The sequence below is a fragment of the Urocitellus parryii genome, chromosome 12 (assembly GCF_045843805.1).
Source record: "Urocitellus parryii isolate mUroPar1 chromosome 12, mUroPar1.hap1, whole genome shotgun sequence".
In the NCBI taxonomy this organism is placed as follows: Eukaryota; Metazoa; Chordata; class Mammalia; order Rodentia; family Sciuridae; genus Urocitellus; species Urocitellus parryii.
In genome coordinates, this window is record NC_135542.1 from 10,244,793 (window position 1) to 10,257,009 (window position 12,217).

Sequence of the window (12,217 nt, forward strand, 5' to 3'; positions counted from 1 at the left end):
GAAAAACAACACAGCATTTTTTGCTCCCAGTTCCAAAGGCTGGAAAATCCAAGAACAAAATGCCACTAGCTTAAAGGTCTTGTGAGGGGCCCCTTCTACACCTACCCACATCGTGGAAGGGACAAAAGGAACTAATAAGCTCTCTCAAGCCTCTTGTGGGCACTAATCCCTTTGTGAAGATCTGTCCTCGTGACCTTTTGGTCTAAAAACAAAAGCAAAGCAACAACAGTTCGGTACCATCACCTTGAGGGTTAGGTTTCAAAAAGAATTTTGGGTCTATCAAGCTCCTAGTCTACCATGCTAGAAGTTAGTATTATTAAGATTTTTGTTTTGAGATGGGATCCTGCTGTTTTGCCCATGCTGGTCTTGAATTCCAGCAATCCTCCTGCCTCAGTGTGTGGGACTACAGGAGCATGCCATTGTGCCTACCTCTAGAGCAAATCTTTGAATTTGGTAAAACTGAGAAAACCCACTAGTATAACTCAGAACTCAGCATACATCAATTCTTCACCCCAGAGAAAAACCCTGGGAGCTGAAGGAATGTGAGGAAAATTCCTTTCAGATTTGAAATCCACCACATGAGCTGAAAGGAAGCTGCAAATGGCCTGCCTGGTGCCTTCTACCTTTGGAGGCCAGTGTTTAACTGTGCCTGTCCTTGGTCACCACATCCTGTGGATCACGGGGAGGGGTGTCACAGGGGCCAGAGTGACAAGGCTGAGCAGGTGGACAGCCATCAGTGACCTAGCCCAGCCATGATTAGGCTAAGGAGATGGATCTTTAGAGAGCATTGCCCTGCAGACCTTCCTGGGCTGGCCTCCTCCCGTGGGTTCAGCTGTAGTTTGGAGATGAGACTGAAGGCCCTTGCTATAGGACACCCTGTGTCCTTGTTTCTCTGTAGCACATTACCTTCTCTGTGAGGCCACAAGTAGTCTGTATCGGAGCAAGAAGCAATTCCCATTGCAACTGCATGCTACTAGATTTGGAATTTTTGGAATGAAATCTTCTTTTAAGATTAAAACCATTAAAATATGGCTGTCATAAAAAATAAAAACCTCAAAAACATTATTCTAAATGAAAGACGGCAGATATCAGAGTCCATATTATATGGTTTTATCCTTAGGAAAGGTCCAGAAAAGGACATTTTTCAGAGACAAATGAGATTTAGTGGTGTCCTGAGAATGGCAAATGAGAGTGACCACAATGTTATGGGGACCGGGGGGGGGGGGGTCGGTTCTAAAACTGAATTACGGAGATGATTCAATGTTTTGGTAAATTACTAAATCTCTAAAGTGTGGAGAGCCACAATGAATGACCACACCTTCCAGAGGGTCTCTGGTCTTGTGATAACCATTTAAGTAATTTTCTGTTCATCATCTCACCACTCTTATCAGTTGCTGAAGGTCATGGCTCATGCTTCCTCTGAGAAGGGAGCTTCCAGTGGGTTCTCACCAGTTGGGAGTTACTTTGAAAAAGAATTTGACTTTCCCACGTTTTCTCAGTGCACCTGGCTGATTTCATATTTTTGTACTAGTTGAAAATCTTTCCTTCTAGAAAACTGCCAATTAAACATTTTCTTAGAAAAATGTAATGGTGCCTCCTGTTTTTCAAATTCAGAAATAGATTAGCATAGTCTCATCTTTAGGATAGTGTGGTGTGTTTTTATGTGTGTGTAATAGAAATTGAGTGCTTTTGGATTTTGCACTGTAATAGTTTCTGATGCCAACTGCTCAGAATTGGGATAAACTTCATGGGTTAAAAATATGGTAGTTTACAAGGCTGCCCTCACAGATTGAGGAGTCCCCAGACCACCTTCACTTCTGACAGCTGGCTACAAATTCAGGGGTCCCCACTACCCCTGTATGTTAGATAACTCACTAGAATGACTCTCAGAACTCAGGACAAAGGGCTATGTTTTGGTGCTTGTTTTTGGTACCAGGGATTGAACCCAGGTGTGCTTAACCACTGAGTCACATCCCCAACCCAACCCTTTTTTATTTTTTATCAGAGACAGGATCTCTCTAAGCTGCTTAGGGCCTTTCTAAGATGCTGAGTCTGGCTTTGAACTTGAGAACCTCCTTCCTCAGCCTCTGGAGTCACTGGATCATGGATATGCACCACCATACAATATCACATTGTCATCATAAATTTAATGATAGCTAAAATAGACCCAGTAGAACCAGCCTAAGGAAGAGATGTAGATTGGGCAAGGTCTAGGAACTTCCAAATGCAAAGCTCCTGTCATTTCCCAGGAACACATTAGGCGACCTGCACACTTATGTGTGACAATACACAGAGTACTGCCAACCAGGGAGGCTCACCTGAGCATCAGTGTCCAGGGTTTTAATTGGACTTTCATTACACAGATATAGTGGATTCTATCCTTGACCCCACAGTTGAACCCAGTCACCAGCCCCCTTCCTTTCCCTAGAGGATGGACTGATACCACATGGCTCAAAGCCCCAACCCTCTAATCATTTGGTTGGTAATTCTGGCAAGGCCAGGCTGCCACTCTGCATATCATGCATGGTCCAAGGGCTCTCTCGTTGCTCAGGAAGTTCCAAGGAACCAGCAACAAGGATCGGCCAAATACTTTATTACATAGCACCCACCTTAAAACAAATCAGTAAAAAATCCTTCTTCACTTATTATTCAATTAAACATGTACCGCAGTCTGTCTGGGCCAAATAACTGGGAGGTGACAAGCAACTTGAAGGTTGAAGCGGGAACTGAGCGGGAACTCAAGGTAGTGGGCACCCAAGGTAGCAAGAGCCGCTTTATTGCAGAACAGCAGAGGTATATATACCTAACTGATTACACACAGCTCGACTCAATTAGCATTATCTAGATACGACAGTCAGCCAATAAGGAATCCCCACCAACTTAATGGCTTGGTGGCGTTGTCTTACAAACCACTCCTCCTGGCAAACTGCCAGGCGCCATCTTGATTTGCGGTCCCCAACAAACATGTAACAAACATGAAGATTACAGACATTCCTCAATAAACAACTGCAGTGTATCACTCCTGCTTATAGACTCCCTGTTGAGGAGACTGGAAACCAAAGTCTTTGTCTAACACAGCAGGAGTGAGCTCAGCTACAATTACTAAGGAAGAAGAGGGGGACAGGAATCTGTGCCAAATACTCCAAGACATTTGGAGGTCACCTCAATGACCTTCTCTGGGACTTGGTTTTCTTCTCTAGAAGAGGAAGGGCTTTGCCCATGTGGAAATAAAGGCCTTTCAAATAAGAGCAGTCAGAGATGATTCAGAGGTTCCTATAACCAAGTCATCAGCCACCTCCACCTGCAGCAGACATCCAAATGCATGCAGGGAGTGAGACACCTTTACAATGGAAAAAAAATAATAAAAGGAAGCTCAGGTGTGACCCAGGTTGAGAGCTGTTGGCGTGGAAAACTGGGCTGACTTAGCTGGGAGCAGGACATCTCATGTGGCTGCTTCAGGGAGATATGTGACTTTCCATGGTTGGTCCTGAGTTGGTAGTGGGGGCAAAAAACAGAGGAGCTGCAGTGATTGACCAAGTTCATGCCATGTCTGAGATGACTGCTGCACAGGTCACCTTCTGGCTTCCAGGATGGTTGCTGAAGAAGTGTGAGCCAGACCTGTGACTCAGTGGTGTGGCCATCTTCTGCTTGTGTGCTTATGGATCCCCCTTCTGCTCAATCTCTTGCTGGAGAGAGGCTGGCCAATTCAGGGACCACTAGAGATGCTATCTTCACCACGTGGGGAATGTTCCATTGTTCATGTACCCCGTAGCACATGATCTTGTTATATCATCTTCATAATATCTGATAAGAAATGGTAGCCGTGCAGAAGAATGGAGCAAATTGTTCTCTTTAATGTGACGTCTAGCCTGTTCATTGATCCAAGTTCAGAAAGAAGCGCAGATGCCACCATGTCAAGCCAATGAGAAATCCAGAGCAATGCAGCAGCCCATCACGTCCTGTGCCAATGCACAGACACAGATCTGTATCCCAGGGAGAGCTGCTGTCAATAACTTATTCCAGAGTTAGTGATAGTTTTGTTAGTGGTTCCTTGAAAGGTCCTTTTCAAGGAGGTTCAACCTTTCCCCGGTGACTCTTAACAGACAAAATCTTGTGGTTTAATGTAACAAACAGGGTCTTTAGGAAGATGCTGTGGGAAGGATCTAGACCCAAGTCCTTTGCAGTACTTTTCCATGCCTGAGAATAGCAGTGTAGATTTATCATTGGAGGCAAAACCCCTAAGTAAGTGGGCCTTACTGTACCAGTTCTCAGGGGAAGAATTGATGTGTCCCAAGTGAGTGAATCTTATGGCCATAAGGAATTCTGTGAGTAAAACCTTTAGCTAGGAGTTCAAGGGTTTCTGAAAAATTTGCTCATTTTAATTTAAGAAGAATGTTGGTTCTTTCAAGCTTTCTGGGAGATTAAGTATGGTAAAAACAGTGTCATTTTTAAACATGGGGTAATGCCTTATGGAGTTCCAATGATTCCTGTAAAATATGTGCCTTGATCACTTGATATGAAAGTTAGGAGCCTCAGGTTGGGGGGAAAAAACCAAGCAGCTGCTAGTGGTTGTAAGGACTGTGCATGTTTAGCAAGGAAATGCTTCAGCTCATCCTGAAAACAGATATACATTGATGCATACATATTCCAACTCTTTAAGGATGGAAGCTGGGTAAGACCCACCTGAAGGTGTGCAGGGTGGCCCCGGAGGCTTTGGCTCCTGGCCATGCCCCACCTTTGCAGGATTTCCAGAATTATGCTGACAGGTGATCCATAACCTGAAAATAACCTGTTAAAAAGCTCCCTTTTAAAAGTTCCTTCTCCAATACTAATTTAAGATAGTGACCAAGTTGTGTGTATTATGATGGGCAACTACATGGAGAAATTTAGATAATATCCATCTGAAATAATCTGATACCAGAAAGCAGCCATTTTGGGAGCACTAGAGATTATCCAAGTGAAGGTTATAATTTTTAATATTATTCTTTTTTCAGAACCAGGGTCTTCACGTTGATAATGTGTGATACTCTCTTTGAATCACTCTAGATTTACTCTTTGGGGTCCATTTAGGAGCATAACTTTGGCTGAGGCTGCTACTTTGGCATAACTGCTTGCTAGAGCATTTCCTTTCACATCCATGGTGCCATTTCTCATTCTGACTTTGCATGGGCCACAGCCCTGATGATAGCCGCCCCTCTAAGAAGGAAGGAAGCTGCATCTACATGTTCCTTAATTTGTTCATTTTTATGGGGGTTCTAGCAGAGGTTAGGAAACCCTCCTTGTTTTCAAAGCATCCTAAAGTCACATGATGCTGCCACGCAAACCTACTCTCAGTGCACATGAGTTGACAAACTCTGTGTAGTAAATGCAGTACATTTTGCCATCTGGTCTGACATCCCCTCAGGTCGACTATATCCTAAAGAGAATTCAAATTAGTGATCACGTATTCTGCTTGATAACCTCCAGTTTCAGTTCTGAGAGAGGATTCATCAACAAATAATAAGACAGGTTTCTTAATTGGAACTTCTAATAAATCCAAGTGAGCTACAGAGATTCTGTGATTAAGGAAAGACAACTGTGAGTGTCCCCTTCTGTTAAAAGCTAGAGAATGTCAGGATCCAGAGCACTAGAGTGGTAAAAAGAAATGTGAGAGGGAGAGAACAACACATGCCCTACGAGGCTAATTAGCTAGCTGAAAGTGAAAACCTCTTTGTTCACAGATGACATGATTTTGTACTCAGAAAATCCTAAGCATCCACTAAAACCTATTAGAATACAAGAGTCCCACAACACTGCTAGAATCAAGATCAATATACAAAAATCACTACTACTTCTGTACATGCACAACAGGCAATCCAAAAATGAAATTGAGAAAACAATTCCATGTATAATGTCACCAAAAAGAACAAAATACTTAGGAATAAAATAAAAAAGGAAGTGCAACATTTATATTCTGAAAGCTAAACACACTGGTTGAAAGAAATTAAAGAAGTTATAAAAAAAAGTGGAAAAACATCCCATGTTCATGGTCAGAAGACGTGCTATTGTCAAGATGACTGATCTATACAGTAAAGCACTCTTTATCAGAATCCCAGCTGTATTATTTGCGGAAATTGACATGTTGATTCTAATATTTACATGGAATTGCTAGATATCAAGAATAGCCAAAATAACTTTTAAAAAGAAGAACACAGTAGAAAACCCCATACTTCACAACTTTGAAACCTACTACAAAGCAACAGCAGTTAAGATAGTGTGGTACAGATGTTGTAGATCAATGGAATACAATCGAGAGCTCAGAAGTAAACCTACATGTCTATGGATGGCTAATTTTCAACAAGTGTGACAAGACCATTCAATAGGGAAAAAATAGTCTTTCCTTTCTTCTCCTTATCTTTTTCTTTCTTTTTTCCCTTCCCTTAAACAATGATGATGTAACACTTGGAGGGCCTATGCACAAGAATAAAGTTGGACCACATCTCACCAATATGAACACAAAATAGATTAAAGACCTAAATGTAAGAACTCTTAGAAGAAAACACGGATCAATTTGACAGTAAATTCTTAGACATGACACCAAATGTATAAGCAATGGCAATAAAATAGAAAAACACAATTGAAACTCAAGTCTTTGTATTTCAAAGGATACTTATTAAGAAATGGAAATAAAACCTACAGAATGGAAGAAAATAATTACAAATCATGTACCAATTAGGGGCTTATATCCAAAATATTCAAAGAACCAATAAAACTGGATAATAAAAGACAACCAGATTAAAACAGCAATGCTTGAACTCCAAAACTATTGGCGAGAAATCAGAATCCTAAGCACTGCTGGTAGGACTGTAAAATATTGCAGCCACTTTGAAAAACAGTCTAGCAGAGTTACCATGTGACCTAGCAATTCTGCTCTTAGGTACATATCTAAAAGAACAAAAGCATGTTTACACAAAAGTTGTACATGCATGTTTATGGCAGCATTATTTATAATGGAAAAAATGCAAAAGTAACCCAAATGTACATCAACTGACTAATGGATAAGATGTAGTATATCCAGGCAAACAGAATGTTACTCAGCCATAAAATGTAAGGAAGTACAGATACCTGCGACAACATGGGTAAACCGCAACAATGTTATACTAAGTGAAAGAAGCCAGCCACAATGGACCATGTGTGACTGCATTGATAGGAATTTTCTAGAAGAGGCAAATCTATAGAGATAGAAAGTAGACTAGCTATTGCTTCAGGCTGGGGTAGCAGATGGGGATCAGGGGAGTGGCAGAAGGTATGGGGGTTTCTCTTTGGAGTGATGAATGTGATCTAAAATTGACAGTGATGATGTTGCACAGCTCTGGGAATACACTAAAAATGGCTCCAGGGCCATGTGGATGGCTGACCACACAATGACAGATGAGCTCAACAGCAGTTTATAAAAGGAAGACACAGAATGTCCCACTGGGCAACATGGGGATGCACGTGGGTGCAGAGTGGACTAGCAGTGGCTGTGGGAGGCAGTTTGGAGAATGAGGATAAGGCGACCCCTGGCTCCTGGGGGAGGAAGTGACTAGCTTGTCTGAACACTTCTGCAAGCCGACTTCAACCTCACACATCTTACAAAAATAAAACAAAACAAAATAAAATGGATGAAAGACTTAAGTGTAAAGCCCCAAACTACAAAACTTTTATAAATTAACAGGAGACAAGCTTTAGACCATGAATTAGGGATATGGTTCTTAGACACGACACCAGAAGCACAATGCATGAAGGGAAATTAATAAACTGGACTATCAAAATAAAAACCTGTTGCTTGGTGAATGGCCAAGTGGCCTTGCTAAAAGAATGAAAGGACAAACTGTGGATTGTGAGAAAATATTCGCAAATTATCTATTTGAAAATGGAATCGCCTAGAATAAATAAAGAAATGAACAGTAACTGAACAGTAAAATAAATCATCAGGGTTGGAGCTGTAGCTCAGTGGTTAAGCTCTTGCCTAGCATGTGTGTGGTCCTGAGTTCAATCCCCAGTACTGGGGGGAAAAGAAAGAAAAAAACAAACAAATAATCCAACTAGAAAATGAGCAAAACATACAAACAGACATTTCACCAAAAAGGATATGCAGATAGATGGTTAAGAAAAACACACACACACATGGAAGGAGGTCAGTGTTATTAACTATTAGGGAAATATAAATTAAAGCCATAAGGAGATGTCACTCTATACCCGTTAGAACAGCTTTTAAAATGGTGATAATACTACGTGCTAGTGAGCATGCAGAGAGCATCTATCTCTTACACGTTGCTGATGGGAATATAAAATGCTAAGACCACTTTGAAAAAACAGTTTGGCAGTTTTTTTGTTTGTTGTTTGGTACCAGGGATTGAACCCATGGGTATTTAACCACTGAGTCATATCCCCAGCCCTTTTTTACATTTTATTTAGAGATAGGATCTCACCGAGTTGCTTAGGGCCTTGCTAAGTTGCTGAGCTGGCTTTGAACTCATAATCGTCCTGCCTCAGCCTCCCAAGCCACTGGGATAACAGGCATGTGTCAAGGCACCCAGCTGGCAGTTTCTTTAAAAACAGAGCATATACTGACCATACATCTAGGAATCCTAGAACTTGGCATATTCCAGAGAAATGAAATCTTATGCCCATGCAGAAATAGGTATGGGGTTGGTATACACTTCAGAGAATTGAAAGCAGGGACTCAAAGACATGCTCATACACCCATGTTCATGGCAGCATTATTCACAATAGACAAAAGGTGGAAATAACCCAATTGTCCCTTGACAAGTGACTATATAAACACCACAGGGATGGAGTTATATATATGCAACAGCTGTATACATGACATATATATGGCGTTATATGTGTGTGCACATGCATGTGCATGCAAATGTTATTGATCTCTAAAGGACGATTCTGCCAAATGCTACTAAGGTGAAATCAACCAGAAAAAGGAGAAATACTGTGTGACTCTACTTGTATGAGGTACTCAGAGTAGGCATACTTCTTGAGACATAAAGGGGAAAGGTAGGGCTGAGAGACAGGAAGGGAGAGTTAACATTTGGTAAGGACAGTTTCAGTTTTTCAAAATGTAAAGAATTTTTCCCCTAGTGCTAGGGATTGAATCCAGGGGTGATCTACCACTGAGCCGTATCACTAGCTCTTTTTATTGTTTTTATTTCAAGATGGGGTCTCATTAAGTTGCTAAGGCTGGCCTTGAATTTGTGATGCTCCTGCCTTAGCTTCCTAAGCAGCTGGGATCACAGGTGTGTGCCACCACACCCAGCACAGAGGAAATGAATACTATGAACAGAAGGTGATTATGATAGCACAACAATATGAATTTATTTAATGCCAATGTTCTGCACACTTAAAATGGTTAAGATGGTAAAGTTTACATGTATTTGCTACAATTTTTAAAGTTTAAATGTCTAAAATATGTACATGAGTGTTTATGATAGCTTTGGTTGGAATAGCCCCAAACTGGGAACAAGCCAAATATGCTAGAAAGGGCAAATGGTTAAACAAATGGCAGTAATAATAAGTACTTAGTAATAAAAGTAAGAAACTATAAACCAACTTGAATAGACATCAACAGTCTAAAAGCCAACTCAAAACATCACACACTATGTGACTCCATTTATTTTTTTTATTTTTTATTTTTGTATTTGTTTCAGTTTAATCTTTAATGAAATACATATTTTATTTCAATTTCTTCTCTCTACATTTGAATGGTATCTATAAATAAATTTTATTCATCTTATGTCAACACATGAATTTCTTCTTTTGTGAGTAGGATGGTAATAACTAAACGTTCTCAAGTTTACAAAATTATAGATATGAAGAATAGATTGGTGGTTGCCATCTTCCAGATGGTGGGAGGGTGGATGAGTGTCTCTACAGGTGAAAGGAGGGATCTTTGTGGAGATAGAAGTTTTGTACATTGATGGTGGCGGTGGTTACATAAGTCTACTTATGCTACAATTGCATAGAACTCCACACACACACACTTTCACAGATGAGTCCATGCAAAACTGATTAATCTCAACAAACTCAGTGGGTTACATCAATGCCAACTTCCTGGTTTTCACATTATAGTTCTGTAAAATATTACCATTTCAGGAAACTGGGTGAATGGTGCATGGGTATCTTTTTGTACTAATTTTGCAACTTCCTGTGAATGTATAATTATTTCAAATGTATAATTATTTAGGTATAAACAACATGCCAAACAAAATAAAAAACAAACTTGCTATTGACCTTACAGCATTTGAAGGCTTGACCACAACACAGACCAGAAAGTTGCCACCGATCTGACCTGGGCTGTCCCTACTGAACTGGCTTTTGTCTCACTTAGCCACAAAGGTCAGCAGTGCACAACAACTGTGTCACTTTTTTTTTTTTAAATATTTATTTTTTAGTTGTGGTTGGGCACAATACCTTTGTTTTATTTATTCATTTTTACGTGGTGCTGAAGATTGAACCCAGGGCCTTGCATGTGCTCTACCGCTGAGCCGCAACCCCAACCCAACTATGTCAGTCTTGGTAGGCTCTGCCACGATTTTTACTTCTCTGTATATCTGAACATTCTAACCCTGATCCGATCGATCGTTAAAGACTATCTGAGCAGGAGTCCGTTTCTTACAACACATTCCTGCCGTCCTTTGTGGCAGGTTTGTGCATCATTTGTGCAAGAACAGACTGCATAAAGCGGAGCCTGAGATGAACGGGAAAACCCTGGGATATGCATGTGTGACGACCACACGTTGGAATCAGAATAAATGCAGAAATGCCTGTGAAACTCGAGCAAAGTACTTCATCTCCAAAACCCCAGGGCTTTCCTGGAGCGGGTTTCAATTTCTCCACACTGTCTTATCCACCCTGTGGATCCTCCCTACACTTCGTGCGTCCCGGCCCTGGGTACCTTGGAGAGCTCGCTGGGCCAGCCCGACCTCCCGGGCGCTCACAAGCAGCCACCTCCAACTCGCCGACCCGCGCCCCGGGCTGGCCCCGCCCCAGCCCCGCCCCCGGGCCCTAGCGCGAGGACCCCGCGGAGCTGTCCGCGGCTACGCCTGACCCAACCTACCCTGTGGCCCATCCGGATAATCCTTCCCACCCGATATGGGCTACGGCGTGGTCCTCGGGTCTCGCACCTCCAGCCGAGGGCTGGGGCCCGCCGTTTGACGAGGAGCCTCGCGGCAGGCGAAGGACCGGCTGCCCCGGAGTGAGGAGGCGCGGCTCGCGCTTCAGCATGGCGGCGGCGGTGCGCGCTGAGGGCCGCGTCCCTGCGCTGTGCGGTGTGTCGACCGGTGAGCGCGGGGAGGGGTCGCGGGAGCCGGGGTCGCCAGGGCCTGCGGGAGTCCGGGCGGAGGGAAGTGAGCAGCGTCCCGCGGCTCTCCCATCCAGCCCGGGACCGCTGGGTGACCTTGCGCGCGTTCCTTGCCTCTGTGGGCGTCGGGGCGCTCGGCTGTAAAATGACCGTGAAGCGTAGTCGGTTCTTCACGGTTCATTTCGGTGAAGAGGAGGGAACTGGCGAGCCTTGCTTTCCCGGCGGGCAGGCGCGACCCCCGGGGTCACACGGTGATGCCCACCGGGTTCGGGGCTGAGAGGCGCCCGCGGGGCTCTGAAGGTGATGGTGGTTCTCCAGGTGGAGTCGGAGAGCACTGGCCTCCGTCAGCTTAATTCCAGCTGGCCGGTGGCCTCAGTGCAGAGACGGATGACTCGGACGTCAGCCCGCAGTGTCGCCTTTCCTGTGCCCCCGGGCCCTGGTGGGTTGTGTGCACCCTGGGAAGGCGCCCTGCTGCTGTGTTGCGTACGGTTGGCTCCAGGGCCGCTGCGTGGCCGCCGCCTGCCTTCTCTGCCCTATTTTGTTGTTGAGTCCACAGTTCAGCATTTCTAATTCTGGAACTCAAAGCCCCCTAAAACCCTCAAAGTTCATTTTTTTTTTTTTTTTTTTGGTAACTCATTTAGCAGCAAAAAATTTTACCAGCAATCTTGGCAGAAAATCTGACCTTAATATTCTTTTCTTTTGTCTTTATGATTGTCTCTTCCCTTTTATTTTTCTTCCCCCATCTCCTACTATTTCAAGGCTGTCTTCCTTCATGAGTCTAAACTGTGTGCCAGCCACTGTCTTCCTCTGTTCATGCGTTTTCCCTCACTGTCTTCCTAATCCCTTTATGGAGTAGATTCTATTATTACACTCTTTATACAG

General features: G+C 43.2%; 2 protein-coding genes across 6 annotated transcripts in view; one reads left to right on the plus strand and one right to left on the minus strand.

The window, feature by feature from the left end:
• Nucleotides 1-11,152, minus strand: part of LOC113178375 (uncharacterized) — a 28,247-nt gene extending 17,095 nt beyond the window's left edge. Inside the window, exon 1 of the mRNA XM_077791796.1 lies at nucleotides 11,093-11,152. Within this exon, the coding sequence (XP_077647922.1) occupies nucleotides 11,093-11,104 (12 nt within the window). The 5' untranslated portion in view covers nucleotides 11,105-11,152. The remainder of the gene's footprint in view (nucleotides 1-11,092) is intronic.
• Nucleotides 11,153-11,244: 92 nt separating this feature from the next.
• The window catches only part of LOC144249667 (small ribosomal subunit protein uS5m-like), a 46,978-nt gene continuing 46,005 nt past the window's right edge, over nucleotides 11,245-12,217 (plus strand). For all 5 annotated transcript variants that reach the window (XR_013342258.1, XR_013342260.1, XR_013342259.1 and 2 more), the window contains exon 1: nucleotides 11,245-11,315. Coding sequence is in view for 1 of the 5 variants with exons in the window: in XM_077791797.1 (XP_077647923.1) it covers nucleotides 11,258-11,315 (58 nt within the window). In the remaining 4 variants the exon portion in view is untranslated. The remainder of the gene's footprint in view (nucleotides 11,316-12,217) is intronic.